This window comes from Amia ocellicauda, chromosome 17 (genome assembly GCF_036373705.1).
Source record: "Amia ocellicauda isolate fAmiCal2 chromosome 17, fAmiCal2.hap1, whole genome shotgun sequence".
NCBI classification, from domain to species: domain Eukaryota; kingdom Metazoa; phylum Chordata; class Actinopteri; order Amiiformes; family Amiidae; genus Amia; species Amia ocellicauda.
The window spans coordinates 29,258,304-29,273,574 of NC_089866.1; the positions used below are offsets into that span (position 1 = coordinate 29,258,304).

At 41.5% G+C, this 15,271-nt stretch overlaps 1 protein-coding gene across 1 annotated transcript; it reads left to right on the forward strand.

Moving 5' to 3' along the window:
* The first annotated feature begins 1,258 nt into the window (after positions 1 to 1,258).
* LOC136712850 (neurofilament heavy polypeptide) lies at positions 1,259 to 12,341 on the forward strand. Its single transcript, XM_066689652.1, has 4 exons — positions 1,259 to 2,134; positions 8,897 to 9,096; positions 9,835 to 9,959; positions 10,434 to 12,341. Exons 1-4 carry the CDS (start codon positions 1,318 to 1,320, stop codon positions 12,280 to 12,282), a joined length of 2,991 nt encoding a protein of 996 aa, XP_066545749.1. The 5' UTR covers positions 1,259 to 1,317; the 3' UTR covers positions 12,283 to 12,341.
* Positions 12,342 to 15,271: the final 2,930 nt, after the last annotated feature.

Genomic DNA, 15,271 nt, shown 5'->3' on the forward strand with positions numbered 1-15,271 from the left:
CTGCCTTAATTCTACGTGGCATTGATTCAACAAGGTGCTGAAAGCATTCTTTAGAAATGTTGGCCCATATTGATAAGATAGCATCTTGCACTTGGGATGCACATCCAGGGCACGAAGCTCTCGTTCCACCACATCCCAAAGATGCTCTATTGGGTTGAGATCTGGTGACTGTGGGGGCCAGTTTAGTACAGTGAACTCATTGTCATGTTCAAGAAACCAATTTGAAATTATTCGACCTTTGTAACATGGTGCATTATCCTGCTGGAAGTAGCCATCAGATGATGGATACATGATGGTCATAAAGGGATGGACATGGTCAGAAACAATGCTCAGGTAGGCCGTGGCATTTAAACGATGCCCAATTGGCACTAAGGGGCCTAAAGTGTGCCAAGAAAACATCCCCCACACCATTACACCACCACCACCAGCCTGCACAGTGGTAACAAGGCATGATGGATCCATGTTCTCATTCTGTTTACGCCAAATTCTGACTCTACCATCTGAATGTCTCAACAGAAATCGAGACTCATCAGACTAGGCAACATTTTTCCAGTCTTCAACTGTCCAATTGTGGTGAGCTTGTGCAAATTGTAGCCTCTTTTTCCTATTTGTAGTGGAGATGAGTGGTACCCGGTGGGGTCTTCTGCTGTTGTAGCCCATCCGCCTCAAGGTTGTACGTGTTGTGGCTTCACAAATGCTTTGCTGCATACCTCGGTTGTAACGAGTGGTTATTTCAGTCAAAGTTGCTCTTCTATCAGCTTCAATCAGTCGGCCCATTCTCCTCTGACCTCTAGCATCAACAAGGCATTTTCGCCCACAGGACTGCCGCATACTGGATGTTTTTCCCTTTTCACACCATTCTTTGTAAATGCTAGAAATGGTTGTGCGTGAAAATCCCAGTAACTGAGCAGATTGTGAAATACTCAGACCGGCCCGTCTGGCACCAACAACCATGCCACGCTCAAAATTGCTTAAATCACCTTTCTTTCCCATTCAGACATTCAGTTTGGAGTTCAGGAGATTGTCTTGACCAGGACCACACCCCTAAATGCATTGAAGCAACTGCCATGTGATTGGTTGGTTAGATAATTGCATTAATGAGAAATTGAACAGGTGTTCCTAATAATCCTTTAGGTGAGTGTATATTAAACAAAGCAGTCTGCATGAGATACTGGAAATCGAGAGGATTCTCCTTTAAGAGAGACAGATTCAGTTTGGTCCATTCTTGCTGAGTAGCTGGGTTTCCTCCTCCCGCAGTATAAAAAGCTGCAGCTCTCCTTGTCTTGCCGCAGTGCCGCTGTTTTCATCAGTGGAGAGATGAGCTACACTTTGGATACCCTCTACGGCACCACCGCCTACCGCAAGGTGCACGGCGACCCGCAGCGCAATGTCTCCAGGTCGGCGGGCTCCCTGGCCTCCAGCGGCTTCCACTCGCAGTCCTGGTCTCGGGGCTCCAACGTCTCCTCTTACCGCCGTGGTGGGGTGGGCGGCTACAGCCAGCTCTCCTCCGCAGACAGCCTGGAGTCCTTCAACGGAGACATGAGATCCCGCAACGAGAAGGAGATGCTGCAAGTGCTCAACGACCGCTTCGCCGGCTACATTGACAAAGTCAGGCAGCTCGAACTGCAGAACAAGAACTTGGAGGCCGAGGCATCGGCGCTGAAACAGAGCCAAGCCGGGAGGTCGGCGATCGGGGAGCTCTACGAGCGAGAGATCACCGACCTGCGCAACGTGGTGGTGCAGCTGAGCAACGAGAAAGCCCAGGTGCAGCTGGAGCAGGAGCACATCGAGGAGGACATGCAGCACGTCAAGCAGAGGCTGGAGGACGAGGCCAGAAGCCGGGAAGAGCTGGAGGCGGCGATCCGGGCCATGTCCAAGTACATCGATGAGGCGGGCCTGGCGCGCATGGAGCTGGACAAGAAGCTGCAGTCCCTCCAGGAAGAGGCGGCTTTCCTCAAGAAGAACCACGACGAGGAGGTGGGGGATCTCCTGACGCAGATCCAGGGCTCTCAGGTCACCATGGATGTCAGGGACGTGCTCAAGTCGGACGTCACCAGCGCCCTGCGGGAGATCCGCGCCCAGCTGGACACCCATGCCTCCAAAAGCGCCGTGCAGGCTGAGGAGTGGTTCAAAGGTGAGCTGCGCCCTTTTCCAGACACTAAAGACCTGAGATACACCCTACACAGACAACACTAGCCCACTCACGGAGAGCCCAATCGGACAATCTCAGAAATCAGACCAACTAGTTTCCCAAATTAGTTCGTCACAGGAAAGTTTTGTAGTTGAACGTTGCTTGTTCGATACAATTTTACAGACGTCAGTTTAAAACTACCAAAAGAGTGTTTAAGAACATATGAGTAATAATAGGCTACATTTTAGAAGGGATAGTAATAATAATCATCATCATCATCATAATGTCATTTTAAGAGATTATTACAAAAAACCTTAACTGTACCAAAGCTTTAGTTTAGTTTATGTGTGTAGCCAGAATACTTCCAATGTCACAAAGGACTGTCAATGTGCTACCCTTGTTGCTTAAGGGAATATAAGAATTCAAGTTTCCACTGAAGAGAATCAAAATAGACTAAACGAAACTTTCTGCATCGTTTGTCCTTTTGTCTTGCCTTGTTCTTTTAGCATTTTAGTTTATTTGGAATAACCTACGGAGGAATATTCTCAACTCATAATTTCTTCTTCTCATAATTTCTGCTACATATATATAGCATATATAGTAATATTCCTCCGTAGGTTATTCCAAATAAACTATATATATAAAAATTGGTTATACCACTTGGTCATTGTAGTCTCAAAATGACATTATTGCGCATAAAACATGGGAAATTGCAATTAAAAATAAATAAATGCAACACATTTATTGCAGTATAATAAAAATGATAAGATGTCATTTGATTTAAAGTATGAATCTCGCAGAAACTAGTGAGAAATCTGCATTAGGACGTGTCTATATTTCAACCAGCAAGCTCATAAATTAAACAAACTCATAAATCAATTCACTGTAGTTTAAAAGTGACAGTCATGCTGGCTGTACAGCTTATTGGTTAATTATGTATTAAACTGCTGCTGGAATCGATTGGATTGAAACCCAACCAATTAAAATGCGCTATTTTTGCCAACTACAATGCGAAGGAGGGTTGGGGGGGGGGGTAACGCAAGAGAAAAGTCCCGCTGGTATAATGTATGAGTGGCTTGTGCTGTGGTTCGGAGGCGCATTGCTGCGGTATTGCCAATGCACAATGCAGATGCAGTGTAATGGTCGCTTTCGTGTACATTTCCACAGTTCTGCACGGGTGTGCGCTGCTCCGCCAATGGGATCGGTGGGATTCTGCAGATCTGTGCAGAACTGCGGGAAATCTGCGCTAGGGAAAGCGAGTATTGAAACCTGCTCCAGGGCGAGGGGCCGGCCAATCGGCGAGAAGTGCGCTCTCCGCAGTGCTGACTGAGCGCTCAGCCTTGCCGCAAAGCAGCGAGTGGAGACCTGCTCTATAACTCTCACAGCGGGACCACGGCAGAAACCATACCTGCTGCCATGACTTCAGCATTACAGCAGCACAAAATAACATGGTGCCCCCATTGATGCAAATGGAAAGCTTTATCGAACAAGAAAGGATACTTGGTTATCACGAGGAAGATGTCTTCGAACGGTATATCTCTTGCCAACTACAAAGCATCTCTGAAAAGAAATAAAAACACACTTTGACATAGCATACAGACTCTCCAACATGTACAAAAATAGATACCTGGATATATAACTAGACAGCTACTTCTCAACAGTTGACAATACATCTTGAGTCTGTGAGTTTAACTGCTGCTTAACTACATATACCCCCAAATATAGTCATGCACTTTGTTGGGTATTTGTCAAAGTTATTTGTATTTTACAGGATAAAGTTACATATAGCATTTTATTGCTCTAACTGTACTGTTTTTTATTGAGATGTGTAGCTGAAAAAGGGTGTCCGCTAGGTAATAAATACTGACTGAAAATGTGCAATGCGGAGGAAGATGAGTCGGCAATTTCGGGTGCCGACTGTGACTGCAATACAGTAGCAAACACCAAATAAAGGAACTGAGGATCATCGTTTAATTCACAATCAACAGGAACTGTCCATGATATAATCAGAATGTAGAATATAAACATATACAAACAAATAGGCCAGCATATACTGACATGATTCATGAGACACACTTTGCATACATTTTACAGTTTAGCTGAATTCAAGTCTAATTCATGAAGAATAAAGATTACAGAACGAGGGGAGTTCCGAAACTTAGTTGAAATTCAATGTCTTTTAAGTCATTTGTCATTTGTACTTCTAATCACATTTTTCATCAACTTGAATTCAATTTTATATGTAGAGGACTACCATGCTACCATGGGTGCATTAGATATCGGAGTTATTTAATGTATGCATTGTTTACTTATGCCAAATGTCATAAGTAATCAGTTGCATTTTATCTGTCAGGTTCATTTCAGTGCAATGAATTATGTCAACACGTATACTGTAAATCTTTACAGTATAATTAATGCAAATGTCATTTTCTCATATTAGGTTGTTTCAACCTTATCCTTGCACCAAGATGGCAGAGTTGTTGTCCCTTTTCTTTTCTTTAAAAGAACACACAAAAAAAGCTCATTGCAGAAAGAAGCCCCCAAAAAATTAGGCATATATCTTAATACACTTGAAATGCATATATGTTTTTAAGATACACTAATAAAATGACGTCCAGAATGCGTATCCCAATCGCTTTTCATAAATATGTCCCCTTCCATGTGTCGTCAAACGTGCCCAATTTAGTTAAAAAAGTCTACATAATTTATTTTATTGTTCACAATAAAACTCTATGGTTTACAATTAATTATTCCAATCTATTTTGCAATAATATCGTATACGTTGAAATGTTTTTCTGTATCGTGTAATATACGATAACTCAAAGTCGACACAAGGACGCTGCACTTCATTAGCATTGTCATAAAAACCGACTCTGTGGTGGAGGACACAAGTCTCGCTTCTCTGACTGAATTCATTAACCAATTGATTACAGGTTTTCATTTTAAGATACTGAGGCTGAGCTATTACTAGAATATTAATATTACCTCCCACCCATTCAGAAGTGCAATGTAAAATTCAGCATCGAATAATCAAATTCGGAACATGGGTTTCTAACCAATTTTTATGTCCCTGTACTTAACACTAGGGGGAGCCGTTGGCACCATCTACTCTGCAGGCAACTGTTGGGTGAGACTGGGATTTGAGCGGCAGTGGGTGTTCATGCATGTACTGTACAGTGCAATGTTTGTGTCTGCCTGTCATCAGATACAAATGTGTGTGTGTAGTTGTGAAGAGAGGGATGCAAGCATTTTTCTGATTAACTGACTTTACGCAAAAAAAATGCAGATGTAGTTTATTGTGAGTGAGCATTTTATTGGTAAATTATGCAGTGCTAGTACAAGAGGGAGATGATTGATGTGTGGGGAGGAGACCAATATTTCAGGAGAGAAACACTAGACTCTACTCTACTAGAATACTACCGTTGTAGCTGAGTCACAACAAATGTAAATTGTGTTGTTTCTTACATAGGATGTCACTCTCGGCTTTGTAGGAAGATGTCCGTGAATTCTGCAATCAAATAAATCGCAGGAAAGGTTTATAATCACACTGAAAGCAAAATGGCTGATATGCCTTTAGTGTCCAAAGGTTATAAGTCTCAGTTAGGGTCTGTGAGAGTGTGTGGTTCAGATCCATTTTTAAAGACTACAAAGTCTTGCCAGACCCTGTTCCCCAGAGCTGTGGATGTTGTAGTGACGCGACTGTGATTAACAGCGCATGGTCTCTGTGTGTATGTGTGTGTGTGTGTGTTATTAACTCGGTGTGTGTTCTGTATGTGATTGTGGGAGAGCCTTGTGTAGGTGTGGAGTGCTGTGTAGGTGTTTGCCCGTGAGACTGTGTGTGCAGCATGGGTGTTGTGTTGCTGCATGTGGTCACCCCACCAGTGGAGTTGAAGGAGTTGGGGGGGACCCATCTCTAACATTACTTGCCTTCACGCAAGTCTACCGTGGTACATTTACCTTAGGAGTTTTGCACTTTTAATGTGGTTTCATCACAAATTTCTAGTGGTTTGCTATGGGTTCAACATGCTTTCACTGTGATATACTACACTCGACCCTGGGAATACAATGACATACCATGACAAATAGCTGTATGGCATGTTTACTGTGGTAGACTCATACTAAAGTGGAGTAAGGCACAGTGAGTGCATATTACAACCATAGGAAAGCTTTGTCAACCTATGAAACCACCATAGTGCAAAGATCCTATGGTAAATTAAAACTAGGGCAAACTTGCATAAGCCTAGACACGGCTTCTCAAAGAGAGTAGCGGCCTGTGGGTGAGCATCAGAACATGAAGGAAGACTTGTTTCCCTGTGAAGTGGACTGGCTGTGTACCAGTCCTACTCCCCATTCTGTTCATGCCCAATCCCAGAGGTCCCCAGCCCTGCTCCCGAAGAGGCCCTGTCCATTCACATTTTATAGGAGACCCTTCAATAAATCCCCACTTTCTATAGACAGGGAATATGTCACCCATATGGAACAAACCTCTAGCCTTACTAGGGTTGCCTTGTATGAAAATTATATTATAGGATTATTGATAAAAAAAAAACAACGGTTATTGAAATTTCAGTATGATTTTATCATTTGATTACAGTATACATTTTGGATTATAAAGCTACTCTATTTAGTATAACTATATGAACTGATACATCATGTAGGCTATTACAGTGCAATGGTGGGTAATTAGAATGTTCTTTACTCTGAAGAACTGAATTTTACAGTCTTTACCAAAATCTACTTGTATTTTGTAAATAGCATGATAACCGGAACCATAGAAATACAATCCAGTTTGTACAGTAGCAAATCATGACACACGACAACAATAATCCTTATATTTTTCACATGCGAGAATTTACAATAATAATAATAATAATAATAATAATAATAATAATAATAATATTTACAATATTGTATCGGTTGAAAATATATGATGAGATTTATTTCTACAATATATTTTCAACATCAAAAAATATAGATGTATAAATATAAGGTAGTCACATTTCTTCCAAATATTGAAAATGTACATCTGTTCCATATGGGTAGTTATCGATCAATTAAGCAAATCTCTGACCCGAAGGGATGGTTCAAATTGAGCTCCAATTAAGCACAGGAGTTCAGTCACTTAGAAGTAATTTGGGACTGAAGGCTGTTCATAACCTTCAGTTCCATATGATTTCTAAGTAATTGAACTCCTGTGCTAAATTGTTGGCAATGGATGGTTTAAGGGTGAGCTGTACAGCCTGCTGGATTTGGGTCTCTCCAGGTCCCTTTATCTCTGACCTTCAGGAAGCAGGAAGTGCGCTAAAGCAAGATACCCTTCAAGAGGCACATTCAGTGTCAAATTAGGTCTGCTTCATCGGTATACTTACACAAACTTGTGTCAATATGAGACCCATAATGCATAGCTGGAAGGCATACTGTGAATAGACCTTTCCGTGCAGAGGACCTTGAAATGTACATAAGAATAATTAAGACCCCTCCCTTAGGATTTGGACCCCTACACAATCTGTCCGAATGATCTGAGTAGCGTTTATACCAGGAGCGCAGTCCATCACTGGCAGATTGTGTGGTGATGGATGGTCAGAGGATGAGGTGTAGTCCAAACGCCTTCAAATAACTGCCACCTGAACCACCATTATTTTGCAATCAAATGCAAACCTACTTTAAGATAAGTTATGAAATGAGAATGTTGAATATTTTCACAAAGAAGAGGTAACTACCCAGACTTGGATTTGGGTTCAATAGAGATATCTGTGGTGTGCAAGGTATCAATCCTTTCACATTGATTTAATGTTGTACTCCACCGCTTACTTAAGACTCTGGTGTCTGTATGCTATCTTTTTGTTTTGGAATGAATGTTTTCAAAAAGCAATAGGAAATTAATAGAAAATCAAACAGAACTACCCCTGACCCTGAAATACAATCCTGCTTGGAGCAGCCAATTCTTGATCTAGTTATACATAGTAATTGACTAAATGTGCATTTCCCCATTTATACGGCTGTGTTTTTCCTGAAGAAATCTAGGTATAGTACCTTGCTCAAGGTTACAACAGCAGTGTCCCCCACCTGGGATGGAACCATTTTTTAAGTGAATATATAAAATGGTCCTGCCAAGTAACATCCTATAAAGTCTTTTCTTCCTTTCACTACTGCTGTGGCCAGATCTTCAGCAGAGAATGTTTCTGCAATGGCTCCCGGTCACCCCCTGCTTTGTGAAAGGGTATATTTTGCTGCACCTGAGTGATGTCTTGTTAGAGCAATCGACGTTCAAGCATTTGTTAATCCTTGCAGAACTGAACCCAAATGCAGTCTAATTTGAATGTGCAATGGCATGTTCTATTTATGATACGAACTACACAAAAAGCTTATAATACACCATGAAACAAACAAATCTGGAACATGAAAATCGCTAAAGAAACTCTTGAGCGAGACTCTTTTGCAGAGAAAATCAAACACAAAGGAACACATGCAGACTGTTATCTATGTTAGAACATGCTGATACATCAGCTAAGTAAAACAGCACCCCTTCCTCCAATTTTATTTTAATCAGCTTCCATTTTAAAGGTCTAATCTGTACTCTGTAAATTACAGGGCCTACGTTTTGAAAATGCCACCCACCGAATTAAGCAAAGAAACGCACTGCCCCATGGTTTCACAAACTGTAACTCCTTAGTCACCCAAAAACTAACTTGTTATTCCTATCAAAAACCTTCAACAAGTTTTATGGAAATTGGTGTTGTCCCTTGTCCTTCTTCCCTCCCCCAGTGCGCATGGACAAGCTGTCTGAGGCGGCTCGCTACAACAATGATGCCATCCGTGGAGCCCAGGACGAGATCTCCGAGTACCGCCGCCAGCTGCAGTCCCGCACCACCGAGCTGGAGACACTGAAGGGAACCAAGGACTCCCTGGAGAGACAGTGCAATGAGATCGAAGACCGCCACCACTCTGACCTCTCCTCCCTACAGGCAGGCTGAAACTTATAATTTTCCTTCCCCTTTTCCTATTATTTGATCCTTTTAATCTTTTAATGAATGATTGTTTTTAAAAATGATTTTGAAAAAACGAATTTTAATTGTTTTTAAACAATGATTTGATTTTAGAATGTGCTTGTTTTGCTTGTTTTTTTTGTTGTTGTTTTGTTCTGTTATTTTGTCAAATACATTGGCCGTCTGGATTTAATTTTAAATGCATCAGATTGTTTTGTTTTTGTTTTTATTTTATTGTTTTTAATTTTTTTATTTATCTGATGCATTTTCAGTTACTTTCAATGTATTTGACCTTTTTTGTTGGATTGCAGTTTGCTTCAGTTTATTGTTTCATTGATTTAAGCACATGTTTATTTGAGTTCATGTATTTTGTTTAAGTTAATCACATTAAGATTTTAAAAAAGTTATTTTATAAATTGTTTTCAAATTTTTTTTTAATCATAAATATATTTTTTTTGAATGTTTTTATTTTTTTGAAATGTAAAATACTCAATCGAATAAAACAGTATTTTCCTATTCTTTGCCCAATCTGCTATCCCTGCTGTAAGACTGTGGCCTACCTTGAATCATTAAGGTCGTTTGACTTTACCAGGGACCCGCAAGCCAAAATAAATTTAGCATTACTGAAATATATTGAACTGTCAGATAGAAAAAGACCAAAGCCCAAAGGGGTTTTATTCCCTGCACTAAGTGTGTCTGTGTGTGTCCCATTTGCAGGAGACCATCCATCAGCTAGACAATGAGCTGAAGAGCACCAAGTGGGAGATGGCCACTCAACTGAGGGACTACCAGGAACTGCTCAACGTCAAGATGGCTCTGGACATTGAGATCGCTGCATACAGGTGAGGATACTTTGAGTGTCAGTTAAAGTCAGCAGTTAACATCAGTTCATCCACATTGCTTGTCTTTAAAATGGCTAGTTTTAATGTTAAATGACCAGATATTGTTTTATACCATTCTGATATGGCTTCAGTCCAATTCCATAAATTGACCAAAGTTTTAATTGCCTATGGACCTCTCTACATAGCCAAAACCTAGCAAACACTATAAGCAGGGCAGTCGGCAAGACATTTTGGGATTAGACAAGCACCACTGCCCTATGTAGATATCATGCATTTCAAGTCCACACCATCCATTAATACCCAGGGCATGGCTAGTTAAGAAGAAGACAGAGATGGTTGTGCCAAAGATCCTATGATGCAACAGTAAAAAACGAATAAACCTTTATTTTTGAATACCTGAGGTTGGTGGATAATTCTGTAGTCACAGGTAAGCTGTAAACTGATTGGATAACACTGTTCCTTGTTACTATACAGAAAACTGCTTGAGGGTGAGGAGACTCACTTTAGCTCTGGTCTGGGCCCGTATTCCTACATCGACACCCCCACCAAAATCTCCACTCACGTCAAGGTGAAGACAGAGGACAGGAGCAAGGCAACTGAGAAATCTGACACAGTCATTGTAGAGGAGCAGACAGATGAGACCCAGGTAGAGGAAGTGACAGAAGATGGTGAGGAAGGAGAGAAGGAGGGAGAGGAGGAAGAGGGAGAAGGAGAAGCAGTGGAGGAGGAGGAGGAGGCTGAGGAAGAAACCAAATCTGAAGGAGAGAAAGAAGAGAGCAAGGAGAAAGAAGAGCAGGAGGAAGAGGGAGGAGAGGAAGCAGACGAGGCCGAAGAAGAAGCAGCAGAGGAGAAAGAGGAGGATGTTAAATCTGCTGAAGGAGAGGAAGACGAGGCGAAGTCTCCCACCAAAGGGAAGGCAGGTTCCCCAGAGGCTACATCTCCAGCCCCCAAATCCCCAGAGCCCAAATCTCCTACAGAGGAAAAGGCCAAATCACCCGCTACCAAGTCTCCAGAGTCCAAATCCCCTACTGAAGAGGAATCCAAATCCCTTTCTCCAAAATTGCCAGAAGCCAAATCACCTGTGGAGAAAACCGTAGATTCCAAATCGCCAGCAGTGAAGTCCCCTGAATCCAAATCTCCTGCCCCTAAATCACCACAAGCAAAATCTCCCACTGAGGAAAAAGCCAAGTCTCCCGCTAAGTCACCGGCTGGTGGGAAGTCTGACACTGAGGAGCAGAAATCTCCAGAATCCAAGTCTCCAGTAGAAGAGAAGTCCCAGTCTCCTGTAGAAGAGAAATCCAAGACTCTTGTAGAAGAGAAATCCAAGTCTCCGGTAGAAGAGAAATCCAAGTCTCCGGTAGAAGAGAAATCCAAGTCTCCGGTAGAAGAGAAATCCAAGTCTCCGGTAGAAGAGAAATCCAAGTCTCCGGTAGAAGAGAAATCCAAGTCTCCGGTAGAAGAGAAATCCAAGTCTCCGGTAGAAGAGAAATCCAAGTCTCCTGTAGAAGAGAAATCCAAGTCTCCTGTTGAAGAAAAAGCCAAGTCTCCTGCCCCCAAATCTCCTGTTGAAGAAAAGCCAAAGGCCCCCAAAGCCCCAGTAGAGAAGGCTGCTGAGGACAAAGAGGCTAAGGAGAAGGACAAGATGGCCAAGGAGGAGAAGCCCAAGGAAGTGCCACAGCCAGCCAAGGATGACAAAAAGAAGGAACCCGAAGCCAAGAAAGAGGAGAAACCAGAGAGCAAGAAAGAAGACAAGCCTAAGGAGAAGGAGCCCATAAAGAAGGAAGAAAAAGCACCCTCTGCCCCTGCTGCAGAGGAAGCCAAGAAGGAGAGCAAACCAGAGGGACCCCCCAAGAAAGCCCATGCCCCAGCTATTCCCTCTGAGGAGAAAGCCAAGGCAAAAGAGCCTGAGAAGGCCAAGGCTGAGGAGCAAGAGAAGGCCGTATCCAAGGCCGAACCCAAAGAGGCCCCCGCCAAGAAAGAGGAGAAGGAAAAAGCCGAACCCAAGGAGAAGCCAGTTGCCAAGGAGGAGAGCAAAGACAAGGCCGAGGAGAAAGGAAAGGCTGAAGAAAAGTCTCCTGCTAAGGCCAAGACTGAAGAAAAGCCCAAGGAGGCAGAGAAGCCCAAAGCAGAAGTGAAGCCAGCCAAGAAGGAGGAGAAGAAGGAGGCCAAGAAGGATGAGACCCCCAAGGAGGAAGAGAAGAAAGAGAAGGAAGCACCCAAACCAGATAAGAAGGAGGCCACAGACGCCAAGACCCAGAAAGCAGAAAAATCCTCCAGCACCGACACTAAGGAGACCAAGACTGAGGAAAAAGCCAAGAAGTAAATCAGAGGGAAGGAAAATTACGGCTAATGGGAGGGGGAAACAACACCAAAGAACATCAAGGGAGGGAGGGAGGGAGGGAGGGAGGGTACACAAAAGACACAAGCAGCCTTTTGAAACTGGGTGGCCAAAGCAGAGCAAGCAAGTAAGCAAGCAATAGTGTTTCTCTAGCAAATAAAAAACATTAAAATAATATAAAAACCCGTGATGGCCAAACATGTTATGATAGCTTCTATATACGATTGTAGTGAATGCAGAATGCTTTTATTACACCTTGAATGTGACAACTGCCCTAACTAATAAGTGCATTTAATACAACATCCAACTGGCTGGAGATATATAGGCCTAAACCTATGTATATATACATTAATGTCCAATCTAAGGCCTTTCAGGGTAGTGCAGAAATCAAGAAGAGATCTAGACACATATATAAATACCGATATATTTACAAATTTCAACAACAACAAACAAACAAACAAGATCATTAGTAACAGCTTGTGTTGCACCTTACACAATTGTCTGGTTGGTTTTCAAGGAATGATGCACTTAATGTACTGTAACCCCAACTGATTGTTGATTAAGCACTGTATAAAATTGCTGAGATATATATGAAATACATATAAAGAAACAAAAATGGAGCTCAATAAAGAATGGAAAACTATGCCTTGCTCTTGTGTTGTCTGGATTTTTCAGGTCCTGGGTGCCTTTTTCTCTCTTCTGTCACACACAACCGTCACACTGTTTTCTTCCCACAGCTGATTCTGATGGGCAAACTCTGTTAGGACAGCTATTCATACACATAGATTGTCAGTCCTTAAAAAAGTCATGAATCATATTCCAGTACAATTCCACTGAGATTCTCAACACTATAGCCCGTTTTTATCAGTCCCTGTCAACAGTATCCCCTATTTTGACTGGTTTCTGTTCCATCCTGATTACCTAGTTTTATTGAAACCTTAAACTACTTTCTTAATTAGGTACTCTGTTTTCTGCACTCAGTGCTTGCTTTCAGAATCAGCCTGTTTTAGGGGTAGCATTTTTAAGAGGTCTAACAAACAGAACTGTGACTCGAAGGTAATTAAGATTGCAGATTTCAGCTTCACAACTCTAGCACACCACTTTGCTTTTCAAATTCCAATCTCTCCCAGAGCACTTTCCTCTACTGCCTCGTAACTGCAGTTTATAATGTCTGGGAGGCGTTCTCTACACTATTCCACCGCAGCATCCTCCTCTCCTCTCCTCTCATTTCATCCCCACCTTCTGTGACTACTATTAAATAACTGCTGTCTAAAAAGTGTCAATACAAACACTGCAAACTGCCTGAGACAGACAGACATTTCTCTCAGCTAGCCTAAATCTCTGATCTCCGATCTTATCAAATCAAGGTTAAACTGGAGTTGTCCAAAGTTTACCAGTACAAACAAACCCAGCAGCTCAGTTTATCTGCAGCTGTCCAGATGTGTGCAGATGTTTGGGAAACCTGAGGGCGTGTGTCGCAGTGCTGCAGGGTCCAGCCCCACTGCCACAGCCTGAGACTCCCACTTCAGAGATCCAGGAAGAAAATGTAATAAATAATTCAAGAATGCAATCGTAGGCAACTGCAATGATTCCAGAAGGAATGCCTGGAAAGCAAGTTCTTAGCTGATGCTTCCCAGATTTATCCTGCATTGCAGGGACACTCAAATATCAGTCCTACCATTCAAAGTCCATTCAAAACCTGCCAGGTACTGCATTATATACATCACTGATCATATATAATAATCAATAATTGCAGTTTACAGTATATGGTAATCAGTAATCAATACATTTTCAAGCTCCTACACTGGTCCCATTTGATATTCAGTATATACCTTTATAACAGACTTATAAACCATATTAAAGTTGTTTCATTATCTAGAAACATGCCAAATTAAAGTGAAGTAGGTTTTTCAACTTCCAGTCCCTAGAATATAATCTTCAACAAGGGAACTTTAAAGCAACAACAGTCAGCACTGGTAGCTCTGTAAAATGTGCAGATTTATAAACAGGACATTTCTCAAGAACACATTTGCCAGAATCAAGACCTAATGTAATGTGACCATTAATGTGAATATGAATATTAAGACGATGGCTGTCAAGTTGAATCATTGATCAGGGATTTTTGAAAGAACAATATTCTGCATAAACTTTGAAAAGCAAATTTGTCTTATTTTGTTACTAATTTGTATTTTGAAGGTTGTCATCTAACCCGCTACATGGAGTGAAGAAAATATTTCCCGATATTATAACAAATATAGTATTGAGAGGCTGATGCAATTGTGTTTGCTAATATTAGATTATGTTGTCTAAATTAAGGTTTAAGGCGGCATTAACATATTTTTGTTTTTGCGAAACTGGACTAAAATCTGAAAGATAGTTATGGAAGTTTATCTCGTATTAACGCAATAATTATTGTGAAATAATGCAATATTGTCTCCTATTAATATATGTTTTTTCTCTGTGGCACTAAATAGCTTCTGTAGATTATCTTCTTCCATTGCAGAGATTTTTGTATGTATGTATACATTTTTTAATCCTAGTGATTAAAAAATTAAGAAAAGAAAAAAAAGAACAGGGAAAAACAGGAGACAACTGGATCTGATGAACACTTCTGTTTTGTTACCAACTACCTAAATTCCACTGAACTCTAGAAATGGGCTGCACTAGGCCAATGTCTAAGTTGCACGACTCTATTCCACCCAGCATCTCTCCCTTGTTAGCGTAGGAGCCATCTTGCTTAATTAATGTCCGACTGCGAAATGGGAGGCTATAAATATAAAAAGAGAAATTGACAGTGCCAAATTTAAACCAAATTAAAAACTAATATCTAACCATGCATAAAACGAACATTAAGCACGTGGGACTACAAATTAGCCCTGTTCTGCTCTGAGGATGGAGTGAATGAAGAATGAATGCGTCTGCGAGAGGACATAACTGATTGTAATATCCATGGCTCAGGTGATCTCTTATTGCC